Source organism: Calypte anna, chromosome 3, assembly GCF_003957555.1.
Source record: "Calypte anna isolate BGI_N300 chromosome 3, bCalAnn1_v1.p, whole genome shotgun sequence".
Lineage (NCBI taxonomy): Eukaryota > Metazoa > Chordata > Aves > Apodiformes > Trochilidae > Calypte > Calypte anna.
The window spans coordinates 38,685,741-38,705,377 of record NC_044246.1 but is presented as its reverse complement, the minus strand read 5'-3'; the positions used below and the strand labels follow the sequence as shown (position 1 = coordinate 38,705,377).

Sequence of the window (19,637 nt, the reverse complement as noted above, 5' to 3'; positions counted from 1 at the left end):
GCACCCCTCCCTCTCCTCTGCTCTGCTCTTCATCACCGAGCATTTCTCCTTCTTCGATATGTTAATTGCAGAAGCCCACATCTTTTGTGTCCCTGATGGCCTGAGGGGGAGCCGGGCGTTTTGGAAGGAGAGCTGTTCAGAAGACACTGAGATGAGCCACCCCTTGAGGACGCCTTCCCTGCTATCAGAAACTGCACCTCATCAACCCAAAACAAAAAGCACGTTTATCCAGGAGAGCTATCTCAGGATGCCTCAGGAGCCAAGTTGCTCTGTGAGGGTCCACAACAGCTTCAAACCTTGCTACTGGCTCTCCACAGGGAACAAATGGTCCCCAGTTGCTTTTCCAGAATGCACAAGCACCAGAGATGACATTTTATGTGCCAAGCAGAAAGGGGAATACCTCCATCCTACTGACTGAATTCACCTTGACAGAGAAGAACCAAGGAATTCCCTTCAGGAATGCAGTAAGCCTTGGACAGAATAACTTGATCTAGGAACAGAGGTGAATTTTTATGAACTGCCTCAAGTGGAAGGTATTTTGGCCTTCAGGTCACCTGAAAGAACATGCCACACATTTCACACGCTGTGGATTTTGCTTCTCTTAGGCTCCCCTGGGCTTCTTGTTCAAGAAGGTGTTTTGCATTCTTTACCAAAACAAACCAAAGACCTTTTTGAAGAATAGATTAACATTTTCTCCATTGCTTCTTCAGGATTGTGGCCTTCTAGTTTCCACTGTTAGTAAGCAGGTTTGTAAGCTACAGGTGAGACTGATGGGTAAAACAGAGCTTTGTTCTTAAGCTTTGTAAATGCCTAATTTGAAGGGATTTTTGAAAAGTACTTAGTCTGAGGAGCACAAACTACTAGAACTCTGTCTCCTCCAACATACAGCTTCCCCAGCTTTTACCAGCCAGCATCTAGCCAGAAATCCTTGTCCTTAGGAGTTCAGTCCCAACATAGAGACTGCTTTGGCTCTGTCTTGGAGAAAGGTGCAGTAAATGCATAAATTCATTGGAGTTCACAGGGAGGCCAGAGGGGAGAGCACAAAGATTTATAAGGATCCAAAGTGATAAATAAAGAGCTGTATAATTTCTGTGCTGACAGAATAGGGCAATAATTTCACAGTCTGTAGCTGTGAAAAGGCAAGCAAGACATATAGCTTGTCTTTTGACAAGTGCAGAGAGAGAGTGCATCTCTTCTAGAAGGGGGCTGAGCAGTAAAAAGAGGTGTGTTATGGTAAGCTGGATGAAATGGGTGGGAAAAGCAGCCTGCCCTTTTTTGAGGCATAGACTCCAGATTAAAAAAAAACAACCCAAAACTAAAAAAAAGGGGAAGTAAAAAAAAAGGAAGTCAAATGGCTTGGGAATCTTTCTTTTTGTTCTTTTCTTTCTTTTATCTTTCTTTTGGTTTATTTTATTTTATTTTATTTTATTTTATTTTATTTTATTTTATTTTATTTTATTTTATTTTATTTATGTTACCTTGGTGTATCCAATCTCCTGAGATGATGGAAGTGGTTCACCCAGCAATTCAACTGGCCTTGTCTTGGAATCCATCTCCATCCGTGAGACGTTTCTCAGCCCTGCTGTTTGCCCATACCTGTCTTGTCCTAGCTTGCCTTGGTTGCCAGCTGCCCTTGTGCCTGCAGCGTGGCCAGCTCATGTGGCTGGGGGGCAAGCTGACTTACTGTGCAAACAGAAGGGCTGGGAAGCTGCCTGGCTAGATGGGTATGGATTCTTACTACTGCTCTAAGATGTCAACCAGTGCCACCCACCCACACCCAGGGATTTGCCCTCTGTGCTCAGGTCCTATAGACACCGCTCTGCTCAAAGTGCCCCAGGGCTATTCACGTGTCCTTGAAACCTCTTGGGTGGCTCCCATCACCCACCGAGTGACCCCTGCTTACAGGCTTTGGCCCCTCCTATGCCACTCACAGCTGCCTACATCTGCCAGCAGGAAGGAGGGAGGGAAGAAAGAAGAGCAGGAAGAAGGGGAGGGAAGGAGGAAGAGAGAGAGAGGGAGGGAAGGAGTCTGCATTTGGCAGCTACCTCCAGCAGGTGACAGTCACCGTGAGAGAGACCCACGATGTCCTCGACAACTTCCACCGCTTCTTTGCCCAGCGGCCTGGCTGTCCTGACAACTTTCCCAGATGTGCTCTTCATCCCAGAATTTGTGAGTGCTGGCTTTTCCCTGGGGAGGGCAGATGCTGTTCGTGGGGCACCCAGCACACTTCATCCTGTGCTGCAGGTGTCTGAGGGAAGAGACCTGACCCGAAGCATTTGGTTCAGGAGCTGTGCCAGGTCCCTCAGCCACAAGGGTCTGGGCACAACCCCTGATGCCTGCTTTGCTCTCAAAGAAAATACAAGCCCAGAGCTGGAAGCTCTGAAGCTCTACTTCAGCCTGTGGGGTATTTCTGTGGTGCCTCTAAATGCTCTTTGTAATTTTCCACCTAACAAGTGTTGAAGGGTTTGCTCGTGGGTTTAAGTGAGGTTGCCAGATTGAGCCAGTTTGTTAAGTGGAACGTGATTTTAGCAGGTGGTACAGGCAGAGGATAAACTGTTTGTTTAAAGCAGGGGGAAAGGGTTGGGAAGTAATTGCAGCAGCAAAGAACCCAGGCTGCCAAAACCGTAGCTCTCAGCTGCAGGGTTCCTGAGCTGGAGATACAGAGTTCTGGACCTGGGTGTGTGGGTAACAGTGGGTGAGCAAAGGGTGAACAAACACCATGTAACTTCTTCCCGTATTGTAATTTCATTAAGCAGGGGAAGGTCATAATTTTAATGGACTTGGCACAGGTGTTTATAAGCAGTTGCTGTGAGCACTGACTGTAAAATGGAAAATTTCTGTTAGAACCTTTTTCCTGTGTTCTCTTCTCCCACCCATTGAAACCTAATCCTCTCACAACAATTTGAGAGGCTTTTTCCAAAGCCTGAGCACTTTCATCCAGCACTGAGGAGTCTAGCTGAGTGTTGTAGGATGATGTTCAGATTATTTTATACAAAAAACTTCAACTTTGCCACCTGGAACCAAATCCATCCCTGTTACCCAACTCAGTCTACACTCCTGGGTTTTAGACCATTTTTTACATCATTGTCCTAGTGATAGCATTCAAGCAAAGAGGAACTGGCTTAAAGCAGGCATTACCCATGTGTGGGGGAAGGCTTTCCTTCAGCTTTTCCAAGTATGTTCTGGTGACCTGGTCTCTGTGCCCATGCCCTGAGAGCATGGTTCAGCTTTCCTGAAGGTACACGAAGGAGGATGCTAAGTGCCTGTGAAGGTTCTGGCTGTGCAGACACTTGCAAGCCGCCCCTCCCACTGCCTTGTGTTAGTCCTGATGCTGGTCATGCTTTTGCCTTCATCCATGCCTTCAGCTTTCTGTTCATGATTCCTGTCTCCAGGGAATTTGGCAAGGCAGCTTGCTTAATGAGACAAAATTAAGCACCCTATCCTTTGGTTTGGGTAAGATGTGGAAATGTGCATCCTAAAGGCTCAGGAACCACACCGGGAAGGAGGAATGTTGCATAACTGGATTTCTCCACCTCTGGAGGTTCATGACCCTAGGTTGTGCAGTTGTATTATCTCTGCTGTGTACAAAGGAGGCAGTTGCCTTGAATCATGGCATTCAGAAGGATAAAATGTTTCTTAATCTTTAGTGGAATCTGGGGTTGCCTGCAGTGGGTTAATATGTTAACTCCAAAAAAAAAAAGCTAAGACAGTTGCCAGAAGTTCCTACCTGCAGCTCAGATGATTGCTACATCTGGATGTGCTGATTAAGAACTACCATTTTTATTCTGTGAGGCTGGGTTTAATTCTTGTAACCTATTTTATTTGAAGAGCCTTCTGCATATATGGGTAGTCAGGCCTATGTGAAATAGCTGAAAAAAGCTGAAGACAGAAATGTTTCCTTAGTTAAAGGCTATTTAAAAGAGAAGTTGTGCTCAGACTGCTGTCCCCAACCTGCTGTGTGTTGTTACTGAAAGCCTCTTGACCTTGTCTTCATTTTTATGAGTCTGCTGCATGGCAGCACCATAAAACCAAAGTCAGTCATCAAGCCATGTCAAACATACTTGCCTGAATTGAGAAATCACATCCTGGAGACAGGAGGGATGGGGAGTGGTAACAAACGAGGGGTGACACTTCTTGCCCCAGCCTCGTATCTCACCCTGATTGCATTGGATTTCAGCAGAGTGACTTTAAGGTTTCTCCAGGATTTTTAGCTGCAGCCTGCTCATAGGGTCACCACATGGGTAATTACAGGCACTAGATTGTGTTCAAATGTCTTTGGTTGTCACACAGGCACCAAAAAAGCAGCACTTTCTCAAGGTCTTGAAGGTCTCAAGCACATCACTGATTTAATGTATTGGTTTGCATAATGCAACTGGTGAACTTTTCTACACCCATGGGGTGACACAAATGATGTGATGTTTTCTGAGTATTTTTCTCCACTTGCAAAATGCCTCCAAGGAAATGGAAATGCCATGATTTTTTATGAGCTGGCACTTGGGAGCTAACAAAAGCTGGACTAGGATATGCTGGCAATCAGAATGATCTGAGAGTCAGTGAGAATCTCTTGAGATTTAATTCTAAACCAAGACCAGCGGGTGACAAGGGATAGGTCCCCACAGCTGCACTGGCTCTGTGGGTTCAGCTAAGGCGTTCCTCATCGTAGGATGAGGAACCAAACTTTGCACAGGTTCGAGAAACAAGTGGGCTGCTTTGTAACAGGGGAAAATTGTGTGCATTTTAGTGCAAAGGAAGCGCTTGGACAGTTGGCAGCATTGGACGTTGTGGTCTCATTCTCCTGTGTAGGAATCTGCCAGAGGATGAGGGATGGAGCCTAGATATAGCTCTGCTTATGTTCCACACCATCTCAGAAAGCCCATAGCGAACTCCCAACTTTTTGGCTGAAAAATAATGCGGTCCCACTTCCTACCAGACCAGCAGCTGGTATCTTGCACAGCTCTGGTGAAGCCAACAAATGACAACCCAAATAGCTGGACCAGCAATACAACCCCCTCTTCCCAGGAGGATCAGGGAGCCTCTACTTTATTTCCTCTACCTCAGAGAGTAAAACTGGCTGTATTACCTCTCCTCAACCTGTTCTCTCTGCTTCCAGGGTGACATTTGCATTTCATTAAGGCCGTGTCCATGGACTTCATGAGGCCACATGTCTGTGCTGTTTGTGCAAGCTCACTGAGTCTGATGCCACTCCTTTCAGGGATCTGCCACACTATGAAACAGACATGCCTTTCTGAAATAAGCCTCCCTGCTCATCAAAACCAGGCTTAAAAAATGTCAGAACCAGCTTCCTGAGCACACTGATATGGGAAGGGTATGAATAGCAGTGACACTAGGAGGCAGGGCTAAAATGACGCTTTGTTTGGATTAAGATCAGAGAGAGTTGCTCCCAGCTAAATCCCCAGTGTAAAGTAGAGGCTGGGAAGAAGTCAGAGGCATCCTTGGGTTATTGCCATGTGCAGTGCTAGTGTCAGAATTGTGCATGATTTTTGGCTTTGCCCTGGACAAGCCTATTTATCTGGTGCTCACCTTCTTTTCCACTTTCACTTACAGATCTTTGGGGGCCTTGTCTGGATCCTGGTGGCATCCTCCCATGTCCCAGACCCCATGCTGCAAGGCTGGGTGATGTTTGTCTCCGTGTTCTGCTTTGTCATGTCCACCACCCTCCTGTGCCTCTACCTCTGTGGGGCACACGGCGGCAGCAGATCCTGGGTCACCTTGGTAAGTGGATGTGATGAGCATCAGAGCCTTTCCTCTCCCTGGTAGACAGCTTGGCTGCTACTGCACTCCACAATGCAGGCTGGGGTTCCTTTCTGGAACCTTTCTGGGTTTCACTTTACTTGAGTGGGTTCCTTTCTTCCCCCACCCCCCAACTTCACAGTGTGCTGCCCCGTGGAAATGACTCTGTGACTCTTGTTTCTTAGGATGCCACTTGCCAGGTAATAGCATCTCTGTTTTACCTCAGCGCTGCCGTGTTGGAAGCCTTCTTCACCTATGCTGCAGGCTTGGTACCTGACAGCTCTGTGGCTGAAGTCTACAGGGAGAACATTGCTGCTGTGGTGAGCAGGGGAAGCAGGGGCAAAGAGGGGAAAGTGACTGTAGAGTGGCTTCAAGGCCAAGTCATTAATTAATTGCACCAACCGTTCAGGGAAGGGGGGAGAGGAACTATTCCGAGTCCCATTGGTCAGTAGTATCTCCAAATGTGCAAGGGTTAACAGAAATACCATGCATCAGGAGGTGTTTGCTCAGTCCAGGAACTCATACCATATAATAAAAAGTTAACTGGCTGATGTGTTTTTCCATTGTAGGTATTTGCATTCTTAGCTACCCTGGTCTACGTGATCCATAAGGTGTTCTCACTCCTGCGATGGAAATCATCCTAAAAGCTTCCCCTCACCAAGTGTCTTATGGTCACCCCATGAATATGGAAGTTGTTCAATGACTGCAGTTTCTGGGCGGGGTTTGGGTTTTGTTTTGTAACGTATGTATTATAAACAAACAGCTTATCATGGGGGACCATGGCAATGAAGAAAAAGAGCCTGCCAGGGAAAACTATATCCTGGCATGATCTGTTTCCTTTCTGTCTCTTATGGGTTTGGTACGGTCTGATGCTGGTAATTGGTGCCCAAATAAAAAAACATCCAGCTTTAAAAAGAACAGTTGGGTTCAAAGTGCTAAAATCTCCCCGAACCACACCTTCATGCTCCCAGGGTTATTGCTAGCAGGGGAAGCCTGAACAACCTTCACTAAGGAGCACAAGTATGGAATAGGGTCATTTTAATTGCTGCCTGTCCACTTAAGGCTGTTTCCCTCCCTAAACCTACTGTGCCAAAAGAACGTTTTTATGCAGTTTCTAGAAATGCTATCTCTGACTCATGATGAGAAACTGGGACAATATTTAACTTTCCTTGGGGGTGATTTGAGCTACTGCAATCCCTGAAGGGTATTTCTGAATTATGAGGCACAGCCATAGTGCCAGGAATTACTGCTGGTTTTAATCCCCTGACTGTATAGAGTTTAGAAGGTGCACAGCAAGAGAATTGTGTGGATTATTAGAATAATACCTTGAATAAGCAGAGGCAATCAACATGTCTTCGGTGTGTGGCTGTTCTCGCACACCCCAGCACTATGCCACTAATAAAGAGGGGGTTGCTGGGATTTTTCAAATAGACAAGAGTAATTTCTGCTGTTTTCTCCTCGGTGCACTCGGGGACACAGCCCTCTACAGCCTCAGGAGCACTGTGCAGGGGCAGGACAATGCCCAAAGAAAAGGCACAGGCTTGGGCATAAATGAGAGGGCTTTTCAGGCAAGGAGAGCTTGTAGGGCTCAGCAGCTGGGGTCAGCCCCTTTAGTCAGGGGCTAAACCAACTCGGGTTAATCTCAGTGATGATGTTCAGCTAAATGCTGAAATTACTCCAGTGTGCTGGGTTTGGCTGTGAAATTTTCTTCATGGTAGCTGGCATGGAATTATATTTTGGGTTTGTGTTGAAAACAGAGCTGAAAACACAGGGATGTTTTCATTGACTTCTGAGCAGTGCTTACACAGTCAAGGACTTTCCTGCTTTTCTGTTTCTGATGCCACCCCAACAGAGAGAAGGGGGGGTGCACAAGAAGATGGGAGGGGACACTCCTGGGACAGCTGACCCTGAGTGACCAAAGGGATATTCCAGACCATTTGATGTAATGCTCAGCAATAAAACCTGGTGGGTGGGAAGTATGAGGAAGAGGGGACGTTTAGTACTGTGGCATTTGTCTTCCCAAGTAACCATTTTGGGTGCTGGAGCCCAGCTTTTTACTGGAGATGGCTGAACAGCTGCCTTCTGATAGGAAGCAGTGAATGACTTCCTTCTTTTGCTTTGCTTTTGTGTATGGCTTTTGCTTTACCTATTAAACTGTTTTTATCTCAGCCCATGGATTTTCTCACTTCTGCCCTTGCAATTCTCTCCCCCATCTTGCTGCAGGGAGGGGACTGGGTGACCAGCTACACGGTGGTGCTGAGTTGCTGCCTGGGGTTAAACCACAACAGTGAGACAATTTAAGTGGGGTTTAGACCCAGGAAAGGGTTTTTTCACATGTTAGAGGTGCTCAATGAACAGCACTAAATTATCCCTTTCAGCTTGTGGAGCAAAAAAAATGCTTCCGTTTTCAGTCTGAAGTTTCTGGATAGTAACAAAGCCTAGAGAATGGAAGGGAAGTAAAAGCTTAGAGGAACCTCTATTGCTTCAGCTCCAGGAGGGACTTTTGAGCTGTGATCATAGGTCTCGGTAGAAGCTTTTAATGGCAATGTGAGTAAGTTGTGGAATAGTTGTGAGGATTTTTTCTTGTTTTTTCCTTGCTGGAAACCAGCCTGGCCTGTTTTGCTTGTGTTGGTGTGACAAAAGCAAGTGGATTGCAACAGGAGCAGAAAAAAGAAACCCCTTTTCAGAGCAGGGAGGGAACTCACAGCCACTTGGGACAATGGCACTTGGTTCTGAAGGTTTAATACACACCTGTTGGAACTGGTTTCAGCATGGTGTCATCATGACACCTGTGTGGCAGCTGGTGCCCAGGTTTGCCCTGCTTCTATTAACGCCCCTGAGTTTAGCATTAAAACACAAAGATGCCTTCTTGTTTGGGTCTGTTTACAAAAAGAAGACATTTGCAGTCATGCCCTGAACTCTGACCACCTTCTGCACCCAAGTGTGGCCAGCAGCCTTCTATCTCCCCTCATATCCATATCCACATCTCGTGGCCATCATCACACTTGCAGCCTGTGTCTTGGCAGGGCTTCCATCTCTCATCCCCAGTTCTGGCCTTGCTTTGGCCTTTTACTTCTCCCTTCCCTACCACACCCCAGTTTATACCAGGCTGCTGTGCTCCATCTACTCATCCCTTTCCCTCTAGCCCCACCTGGTTTGCTGGGATACCCACCCCATGCTGCTGCTGTGGGAGTGTTCATCAGACCCCCAGCAGCTGGGGAGCAGCCTGAGGCAAGGCTGTGGATGTGACATTGAGAGAAAGGCCCAGTGGCCCCAGTGTAACCCGGGCCAAGCCTTTGCTTGGGCTGGCCTGGGAGAAAGGCCACCACAAGCTCAGGAACATCCAGACTTGATACAAAGCAGTGCTGCTGCAACTTTGGTGCCCTCCTAGTGTGGCCCCCAACTCCAATCCCACACAGCCAAACAGCTTGGAGGTGAATGAGTGTCCCTGTTTGGTAGGCAGCATGGGACAGCGACACAGTGAGCTGGGGCTTTATTGGACCAGGCTGCAGAATTGCAGAAGGTGGGCTGCAGCCACCTGCCTGATATTCCCTGCATGGTGGAAAGAACGGGGGAAAAAAAAGAGAAAAAGAAAATGAGCAGCACCCTGAGGTCTCCACTGCCCATCATGCCCAGCTGTCCCATCATCTCAATACAGCCATGAAGACCAACATGCCCTGGACGCTGGGCAGCTCAAGGAAGCTGCCTGGAAAATGGCACACCTCAGTGCTTCTGAAGGGAAGGAAGCTGCCCAGAATTCAGAGAACCTCCTGGGACCTACAAACCATTTACCATATCTGCACCAGGTCTCATCCATGCATAGAGACCAGAGGATAGAATTGGCCTGAGAATTTGCTGCCACCTCACTGGAAATAATGGGCATGATGTGCACAGCAGGCTTAGAATCATATAATCATAGAATTGGCTGGGTTGGAAGGGACCTCAGAGATCATCAAGTCCAACCCTTGATCCACTACCACTGCAGTTACTAGACTATGGCACTGAGTGCCACATCCAGTCTCTTTTGAAATATCTCCAGGGGTGGAGAATCCACTACTTCCCGGGGCAGCCCATTCCAATGCCTGATCACCCTCTCTGTAAAGAAATTCTTTCTAATATCTAACCTAAACTTCCCCTGGCACAACTTAGGACCATGCCCTCTCGTCTTGTTAAAAGTCATCTGGGAAAAGAGACCAACCCCCACCTGGCTACACCCTCCTTTCAGGGAGTTGTAGAGAGCGATGAGGTCTTCCCTGAGCCTCCTCTTCTCCAGGCTGAACAGCCCCAGCTCCCTCAGCCTCTCCTCGTAGGGTCTGTGCTCGAGTCCCTTCACCAGCCTAGTTGCCCTCCTTTGGACCTGCTCCAGGACCTCGATATCCTTCCTGAACTGGGGGGCCCAGAACTGGACACAGTACTCGAGGTGTGGCCTCACCAGGGCTGAGTACAGGGGCAGAATCACTTCCTTGGACCTGCTGGCGACGCTGTTCCTGATACAGGCCAGGATGCCATTGGCCTTCTTGGCCACCTGGGCACACTGCTGGCTCATGTTCAGCTTCCTGTCAATCCAGACTCCCAGGTCCCTTTCTGCCTGGCTGCTTTCCAGCCACTCTGTCCCCAGCCTGGAGCTCCCCATGGGGTTGTTGTGGCCAAAGTGCAGGACCCGGCACTTGGCTGTGTTGAACCTCATCCCATTGGAATCAGCCCAACTCTCCAGTCTGTCCAGGTCCCTCTGCAGAGTCCTCCTGCCTTCCAGCTGATCCACACTACCCCTCAGCCTAGTGTCGTCTGCAAATTTACTGATGAGAGACTCAATCCACTCATCTAAATCGTCAATGAAGATATTAAACAGAACTGGGCCCAACACTGATCCCTGGGGGACACCACTAGTGACCAGCTGCCAACTGGATGCAGCCCCGTTCAGCATCACTCTCTGGGCCTGGCCCTCCAGCCAGTTCCTAACCCAGCACAGGGTGCTCCTGTCCAAGCTGTGGGCTGACAGCTTTTTCAGGAGGATGCTGTGGGAGACGGTGTCAAAGGCCTTGCTGAAGTCCAGGTAGACCACATCCACAGCCTTCCCCTCATCCACCAGGTGGGTCACCCAATCATAAAAGGAGATCAGGTTGGTCAGACAGGACCTGCCCTTCCTAAAGCCGTGCTGGCTGGGTCTGATCCCTTGCCCATCCTGCAGGTGCTGTGTGATTACACTGAGGATGATCTGTTCCATAACCCTGCCAGGCACTGAGGTCAGGCTGACGGGCCTGTAGTTTCCTGGGTCCTCCTTCCGGCCCTTTTTGTGGATTGGCGTGACATTCGCCAACTTTCAATCATCTGGGATGTCCCCAGTGAGCCAAGACTGTTGGTAGATGATAGAGAGAGGCTTGGTGAACTCTTCTGCCAGCTCCCTCATCACCCTTGGGTGGATCCCATACAGTCCCATAGACTTGTGGGGATCCAAGCATCTCAGTAGGTCACTGACTGTGTCCTTCAGGATTACAGGGGGGCTGTTTAGATTCATGTCACCTTCTATATGCTCCAGAAGCCATCTGTCCTCAGGGTAACCTGTCTTCTGTTGAAAACTGAGGTAAAGAAGGTGTTAAATTCCTCAGCCTTTTCTTCATCTTTGACAACTATATTTCCACCCGTGTCCAGTAAAGAATGGATGTTTTCCTTGCCCCTCCTTTTGCCATTGATGTATCTGTAGAAGGACTTTTTGTTATCCTTCACAGAGGTGGCGAGATTCTGTTCACATTGTGCCTTTGTTGAATTTTCTTTCTACATGACCTAACTACATTCCTAAATTCCTCCTGAGTAGTTAGCCCTTTTTTCCATAATTGGTAGGCCCTCTTCTTAACCCTAATTTCTTTCAGAGTCTCCCAATTCAGTCAGAATGATCCTTCTTGGTCCTTCTCCCCTGGAGACACTTTGAGATGGGGTCAGTTGTGTCTCAGAATGGCTCCCTAGAGTGTGAGACAGCTGATCTTCTGAGTGCTGCTTTCACACAGTTGGCCCTGTATATGGGGCTGCTCCATCCCTGGCTCTGCATTTGCTCAGATATTTCCAGAACCCCCTCCAGACTGGCATTTCATCTCCAGCATTATCCAGCAACGCCATTTCATTCATCCTACCCATCCCTGGGATTCCATTGCAGAGGTAGGAGCCCTTTTATTCAGACCACTTCCAAGTCCTGCCAAACTGTTAAAAACAGTGAGCCTATTGCATCCCTGCAGCCACCAGATTTCTAAGTGTTAGTGTAACTGGAGTGACTGTCTCTGCTCTCCTCTGGGTCCCCCAGAAAAACAAGGAGGGCTGCAGGCATCTACTCCAGAGAGCAGGCTATTAGACTTCATTTAAAGTGTCCACTGGAAGGCAGGAAAAACCTCAGCTCTAATAAAAACAACATTATGGACATATCATTCATTAACTAAGTCCAGATTGTAATCTTGGTTGCTCTTGCTCTATATAAATAGCTTAACTGTGTGCTGTTCCCCAAATATTTATATATTGGATACCTAGCCTCCAGTGATGCAATGAGTTAGAAGCACTTCCATCTTCTCCTGAACTGCAGAAGATTTTGCTTTATCTGAAAGCAAAGAAACTTAGTAGAAAATTATGGCCAGCTCCATGGAAAATGCAGGAGTTTCTGTGTCCTACGTTTCCTGTGACTGATGAGCAAACTGCTGGGTAAAACATTTGTACAAGCATTTATATTAACAAGAACTTACGAAAACAAGAAATACAATTTCTATGGAGGGCTCAAAACTCCACATAGGTCTGTGGCAGGGTCTGATTCATGGCTGGCTTGGTCTGCCTCCCTCTCTCCTGTCCCAGCTATGGTCCATTTCCTATCTCTGATCTTTCCACTCAGACCACGGCCCCCACCTGCTCCTTGGTATCCTTCTGCTAACAGATTTAAGCACTGATTCATAGAGAAACACAGAATGGTTTGGATGGGAAGGGACCTTACAGATCATCTAGTTCCAGTCCTCCTGCCATGGGCAGCAACACTTCCCCCTAGACCAGGTTGCTCAGAGCCCCATCCAACCTGGCCTTTCTCAACACTTTCAGAGATGGGGCATCCACAACCTGCCTGGGCCACCTGTGACAGTGTCTCACCGCTCTCAGACAAAGAATTTTTTCCTAATGTCTAACCTGAATCTACCCTCTTCCAGTTAAAAACCTTTATCTCTCATCTTATCACCACACACCCTTGTAAAATATCCCTCCCCACCTTTCCTGTAGCCCCTTCAGGAAATGGAAGGTTGTTATAAGGTCTCCCCAGAGCCTTCACTTTTTGAAGAGGACTCCAACTCTCTCAGCCTGTCTTTGTAGGAGAGGAGCTCCAGCCCTCTGATGATCTTCATGGCCCTCCTTGGCACTAGCTCCAACACCCTTCTTCTTCTGCTGGGGTCTCCAGAACTGGATACAGTACTCCAGGTGGGGTCTCATGAGAGCAGAGTAAGGGGAAGAATCCCCTCCTTTGACCTGCTGGCCATGCTTCTCTTGATGCAGTCCAAGATGCAGTCTTTCTGGGCTGTAAATGCACACTGCTGGCTCATGCTGAGCTTCTCATCAACCAAGACTGCCTACTCCCTTTCAGGGCTGTTCTCAATCCATTCTCCACCCAGCTTGTAATTGTGCTTGGGACTGTCCCAACCCAGGTGAATAAGGATTTTCATGACCAGAGATAAAACTCAATTAAATTCACCCTGCCTGTTTGAATATACACAACTGTTGTCTTTAGAAACCTGCATTTAGAAATCAATGCAAAATATTGCTCCTGGATTTCTTCAACATTAAAACTGCTGTGTATCATGAGCTTTCTCTTTTTCCTTTAATCCTCTGACAGGTGTAGCACTTGCTGAGTTCTTTGTAGGGTTTGAGTAGGGTCTGAGTTTTTTGTACTGTGCTTAGTACCAAACTGGCAGAATATGAAGCTCATGCGTGCAGAGGAGAGCACCATAAGAAAGGCTGGACTGCAGGCTTTGGATTGGACTTCCAATGCCAGTCAGAACACCCCAGTATCCCAGAGGAGACTGCTGGGTGGCTATCCTCAGATATTTGGGCTTTGCCTCATTTGGGGAATTCTGCCCCAACTTGCATAAATAATGTCTGCACAACTTCAGCTGCTGTCCACTGTCACCTTGCCTTCCTCCTCCCAGCCAGGAGACAACTTCTACTTTCTGGTTTCACAGTTCCCCTACCATAATGAGTGACCTCAAGGAGAGAGATGGAAGAGTGCACATGTTAGCTCCCACTACTGTCACTTGCTTCAAGATCTCCCAGACACAGATATTTTGCAAAAAAACCCCTCACAAACCCACACTGAACTTCTTTCTAAGGATTCTTTATTGCTTTCACAATCTTATCTTTCCAGTAGTTTCCCAAAAGCTTGTGAAAGAAACATGGGATCTCTTAACCAAACATTGTCTTCAGGATTCAAGTAAATGTATGCTTGAAGTCAAAGTCATGTTCACTGGCTGTTTCCATCTGAACATCCCTTGCTGAACAGTGGTCAGAAGGATTGTGGGAAAGCACACAGTGTTACAGAATGGTAGCAATGGGAGCAGCAATACAAATGGCATGAGAGAGCTTTTGGTGCCCTCCACTGCAATGTAAGCCTAGACAAGCAGTCCACTTGGGCTGTCCTTTCCCAGTTGCATCTCCAAGCAGAAGAGACTGAGGGATGGGAGCTTTTACCATATTGTCCGTCTGACATTTGCCCAGGGAGATTTCTTCATTCCCTGAGCTTGTTTCACCTCACTCCATTCCAGCTTTATGTCTGGAACCTCATCTTCAGGCTCAGGATCCTCACGGACATTCCCCTCAGGCAGTGCCACCACGATGGGCAGAGGGCCCTGCTCCTCCCGGAATTCCACTACATAGAGACCCTTCTGGTTTGCTAATTGCTGGTGAGTCTCCTGGGAGCAGAAAAGAGAAATGACAATCAAAGCCATGATGCACAATGTTGATTTACTTCAGGTCAAACTCTACATGGTAAATGGGGCAGTATAAAAAAAAAATAATTTACTAATAAACCAATTAAACAGTGTGTAAGTTAAATGACTCATCAGGCTCATGAGGTTTCAAATGAGGAAACTGCATAAGCAGCAGGAATTCAGGTAACCAGACTGCAGATACACTGGCATTACAATGTCATCCTAGAGCAACCTGCTTCTGGAAAGGACCTGGCCAGAAAAGGCACATCCTGCTAACAAGGACACATGTTTGCACATTAATACCATATAGTAACATTTTTAGGTCTTTACATGGATATAATTTTCCTTTGACAACAGTAAAGTGCTTATCACTGCCCTGAAAGGCAATATAATCATATAAATTTAGCATTATTTACAACAATGTCTTCCTTGCATGTTGCTTTGCTCATAATCAGAATTTACAGAATAAATGCCTACTGGGAATGGGCAATTTTTCTCATTTGGGGCAGTCAAGAAAAGATACGAAATGCACATGTCTCACAACAGGCCCTTCTGCTCTTCTGTTCGTTCTGCGGAAGACCTCTCAAAGACCATGCATTGAAAATCTCTGACAGCCTTCAGGTCTGATTAACCTTGGATACTGAAAAGCATCTGGAACTGTCTCATTAGGTGAAGAGCATCAGACACCCCTCCAAAGCCTGAACTGAAAAATTTGGCTAGGAGAGAGTGACGTTTCTGATAGCTTGTAGGGCTATATTGGGAATGTACACTAATGCTAAATCCTGGCAACAACCAGGACTCCATGACTAAATGAGAGACCCAGGAATTTTCAAAGGACTAACTCCCCCTAAAGCTGGTGTTCAAAGAAGCCAGATGAGACTTAGAAATTTAGAATGCAGACAAACAAGCAGCAGCAATCAAAGCAGGGCCACAGCTTTCTCTGCCCATGATTCAAATGTCACAAAAATTACTTCAAATGAAAGCCCAGAAATTCAGATGTCCACTAGAGGCACTTGGCTGTGGAACAGGCAGCATTACATACAGCTGTTTCTGACTGGACAACTTCATACATTTGCTGAGGAATTACTCACATGCTGATTTTGTTTGCTCTTTGGAAAATTATTTCATTTTAGACTTTGAATATAAATTGTTTGACCACAAAGTACTACAATATCAATTCACTTTGTCCCTTGACATAATGCATAGGGCCACTGAGAGTGTAATCTACCTGTTGTGTCAATCCTTTAAAGAGAGCTCTGGTAATGTTAATCAAGTTTTTGGATCCAGTAACCTTGGCATACATATCTTTAATGCCAATTAATTTGCAGATGGTGATGATAGCTCGGTGGCAATGAAGACCATACCCTGGAGAGAAAAAAAAATAAATTAGCATTATATGATTGTTTATATGTATCCAACTTAGCTAAGGAAAAAGAGAGAACTAAGATTTTAGTTATTTTTGTTACCAAGCATGTTAGAACACCTTGTATTTTAAAAAATGCAAAGCCATTCTGGAAATACCATTCTTCCCAGTCTTTGCAGCCATGCTAACATCAAGATTGTGGATTTTTTATACTGAATACAACCTAGCTAGCATATTCCAAAACAAAAAAATCTCACAACTTTTAGACTCAAAAAGTAAAACCATAAAAAAAAAGCAACATGAATAATTGTTTAATATCACAGGCTTGGGTAGTACTCCTTCAAGGTACCATTGGCAGCTTTGTAAGAATCTTCCACAAATGTATTCCACCATGACTGGGAACACTCACCAAATGAAAGGCAATTTCTTTCTCCCTCTCAACTAAAAAAAAAAAAATTCTAGTACTTCCTCAAGCTACAAGTACTACTAGCAGAGAAGGCAACAAGCTTACTTAAGAGTACTAAAAAGAAGCCATTAGCAGGGGAAAGGATCTAAATGTAAATGGATCCTGACCAAGACCATCTCTTCTTAAAAAACAACACCCACATAGCTACAAAACTGTGCCCTCTGCCACTTCAGGTGACAAATGCTGAATGACAGCATCAGTAGCTCCTAATGATGGTCAATCTGAATATAAAGTCCTGCTTCACATACACAATGGAAGGATTTAAACTTCTCCCCTGTGGTGAAGTTACTGCTCAAAAGAAGAGATATGCTCAAGCACTGTTGTCATTTGGGCTTCCTTCCATTGCAGTAGAAGCAATGTCAGTGTCTTCCATTTCCAGGGAGACTGCTGCTGGGTGAGAGAGACCTACAGTGCCCTCCTACAGCTTGAGGTTGTGCTCAGGACCTCTATCAGACAGAGAGCAGGCAGTGACATTTCAGAGGGAAAGAAAAGGGAAGTTCAAGTCTATGGGCAATAATGCTCTAACAGAAAAGTCTGGTTTAAACACAGAGCTTTTGGGAAAACAGGGTGAGTGCCCCCTGGCACTGGTGTGTCTTGCTGCTCACAGGCCTTTGGCTAGCCAAATGAAACCACATTTTTATTTGATGCAGCTCTTGGCAAGCAAAGCTTTGAGCAGCGAAGGTGGGACTGAAGCTGCCTGCAAATTGAGGAAGGCCTCCTGCACTCATGCCAAATTCACACTTCATATTTGACCTCCCAAATGTGAACCTGTTACTGGCCTCCCGACTCACCAAGAGCAATTAACCAGCTTCACAGTCTGTGCAAAACGTAACAGCCACCTGCCACCAGACACCAAAAAGCTATGCTTGTCCTCCTCAGGTTAGAAAAGGTGGCAGAGTGCTATGCACTTCCAAAAACATGAGAGAGCACAGATTATCCAGGCACTATGCAGAGACATCACTTCTTTTCTCCTGGCCCAGCAACTGGAGTGAATCACACTTTATTGTGGCACAGCGTGAAGGATACAATGGAAATAAAGCAGGTAACAGACTCCTCTACACTGGAAAGACAGTAAAACACTCTCTACTGTTAGGAAAATAAAGCTTAAGGAACACATGAGTGTTGTGACACTCATCTGATTCCAACCTAGTGTTCAAAGCAGTAAGATGATCAAAAAAAGTTTGTGTGTGCCTGTGGAAACCAGAGGCCAAATTAAGAAAGCTTGTTACTGTAACAACTTGGAACTTGTAGGTGAGTAGGGAAGAGAAACATATTTCAAAATCCACCAACACAACAGAGTTTTGCATTTCATCTGCATCCATCTCCATCACAGAGTGTTCCATTAGCTTGAATGCACAATTATAGTACATTAGCATTAATTGCAAGCGATTGCTTAAATGTGCCGGGAGCCTAATTTTGCTTGCTTGCTCCCCAGTGAGATTTGTTTCATGTGGCCTACCTCTATTCATCTTTAAAAACTGGTTTGTGATAGTTCTAATGCATCTTACTTAAAAGCTGAAAAGCCAGGTCATTGATTAGTCCACTCTGCAGGACAGTATTGCTGCTGAGTAAATGAGGGGAAAAAAATAAATCTATGCCAGTACTTCATGTTTTATTATGACAATGTGTCCCAGTTAAGCCATAATTGGAAAAAGAAACAATAACCATCCAAAGCCATTTGTGCTGCCATTGGAGAAAATACTGCTTTCTGTGCTGCAAGGCAAAGTCAAGTTTTAGATGCAATTACATGTGAATGAGCTCTAAAAGGCTGCTGTGAAGTTTCATTTTCAGTGACTTAAAGCATTTATATTCTGGCAATTTTATTGTTGCTCTTCTCCCATATCACTTCTCATCTCATCTCACTATAGTTTCTGCAAATTGTGAATATGTGAAACTCGGAGGCCAGCAAACTACTCCATCGATCACTGAACAAAGTTTATTCCAAATGCAAAAAGAAAGGATTCCAACTGCAAACTCCACCTGTAGAGACAAAGCTGTGCTCAGACATTTTTAACCTGCCTGTGGCACTCACACTGCCTTACTGTATGACTGCTTTAATTCAGGGAAGCATAACTAAGAGAACAGGGTCATTTACATGAAACAATTTCTCCAGTTTGCAGGGATTAGGAATAAACTCAAGAAAGGAGCACTTAAAGTCTAACAGCGACTTGACCTTTTCTAATAAAACATCAGGCTTTGTTGTGATCCTTAGTGCAGATGGCTGCCTGACTCAGGCACAGTAGCTGGAAATAAGCTGCCAGCTGTAATTATGCAAAGTGAGGTGCTGCAGCATACATAACTATACAGCTGTAATGCCATAAGCAAACAGAAGGAATCTTCTACACTTGAGTGAAGACAGTCTACATATGCCACGGTTTAATGTGAAAACTATGAAAAACTGTAATTTCTTCTTAATTACAACCACTTGGTATCAGTGCTGGGCTTCACAGCCACGTAAGCGTATTTGACATGACAAACTGTTTTGCACTTCCCCTTATTAATTCACACTGGGAGCTAATTTACACTACTTACAGATGTATCACCGTGGCTAGCGGAGTAGCCTCATGACTACTTTAATCATAAGATCAAGCCAGAGGTGAAGATTAAGAGCTCCCCACACTCCAGAAGGTAGCACATTCTGCAGCATGGACAACCATATCCCTGGTGGGTTCTGTTCACCTGCCACGTGCTATAAACAGGTGTGATCTGGAATAGGGGCAGAAATGAAGTACAGAGCCTGCCCCAAATTAAATCTTGTGCTGCAGTATGTCCACAAGTCCTTCAATTGTTCTAAAATTACAGCCAGCTCCTGCTGCTGCTATGAATCATTCCCTTTGAGTCTAACATAAAAGCCTCTCGAGGACCAAGATAAAATCTAAGAGTTTTATCTGTACCATCCCTAAAAACTCATTTTTGCATAATGCTACAGCTTCTTTCCAGGTCATGAGCACATAATGAAGTTTCTCTCTCTCACACACATACCATTTATCTACAAAATTTTACATATTCATCGATTAATACCTTTCTTACTCAGGCCAATGATGCTTGCTGTCCAGAGCATGCTGGACATGAGTACATATTTTTCTTAGGCAATATCAAAGCTGTTTCAGAAAACGCACAA

The 19,637-nt window shown here is 45.8% G+C and overlaps 2 protein-coding genes across 4 annotated transcripts in view; one reads left to right on the top strand and one right to left on the bottom strand.

Annotated features, from left to right (window-relative positions):
• Nucleotides 1-2,082: 2,082 nt before the first annotated feature.
• MAL (mal, T cell differentiation protein) lies at nt 2,083-6,459 on the top strand. 2 transcript variants are annotated; one of them, XM_008504954.2, is made up of 4 exons: nt 2,083-2,169; nt 5,566-5,733; nt 5,937-6,071; nt 6,321-6,459. In XM_008504954.2, the coding sequence occupies exons 1-4, from the start codon at nt 2,083-2,085 to the stop codon at nt 6,393-6,395; spliced, it is 465 nt and encodes a 154-aa protein (XP_008503176.1). In that variant the 3' UTR covers nt 6,396-6,459. The 2 variants fall into 2 exon arrangements, with proteins under 2 accessions (XP_008503176.1, XP_030303919.1); XM_030448059.1 differs by lacking the exon at nt 2,083-2,169 and adding an exon at nt 5,398-5,481.
• A 7,620-nt stretch (nt 6,460-14,079) lies between these two features.
• Nucleotides 14,080-19,637, bottom strand: part of MRPS5 (mitochondrial ribosomal protein S5) — a 51,805-nt gene continuing 46,247 nt past the window's right edge. Inside the window, exons 10-12 of one of the 2 annotated variants that reach the window (XR_003987419.1) lie at nt 15,916-16,052; nt 14,387-14,669; nt 14,080-14,351 (exon numbers count right to left, since the gene is read on the bottom strand). Coding sequence is in view for 1 of the 2 variants with exons in the window: in XM_030448406.1 (XP_030304266.1) it covers nt 14,445-14,669; nt 15,916-16,052 (362 nt within the window). In the remaining variant the exon portion in view is untranslated. Of the gene's footprint in view, nt 14,670-15,915; nt 16,053-19,637 lie in introns of both variants that reach the window. The other variant, XM_030448406.1, reaches the window with a different exon arrangement.

Coding starts and splice junctions, on each gene's coding strand:
- MAL (XM_008504954.2), top strand. CDS start 2,083: ATGTCCTCGACAACTTCCACCGCTTCTTTGCCCAGCGGCCTGGCTGTC. Junction 2,170..5,565: donor TGCTCTTCATCCCAGAATTT/GTGAGTGCTGGC, acceptor TTTCACTTACAG/ATCTTTGGGGGCCTTGTCTG. Junction 5,734..5,936: donor GCAGATCCTGGGTCACCTTG/GTAAGTGGATGT, acceptor CTTGTTTCTTAG/GATGCCACTTGCCAGGTAAT.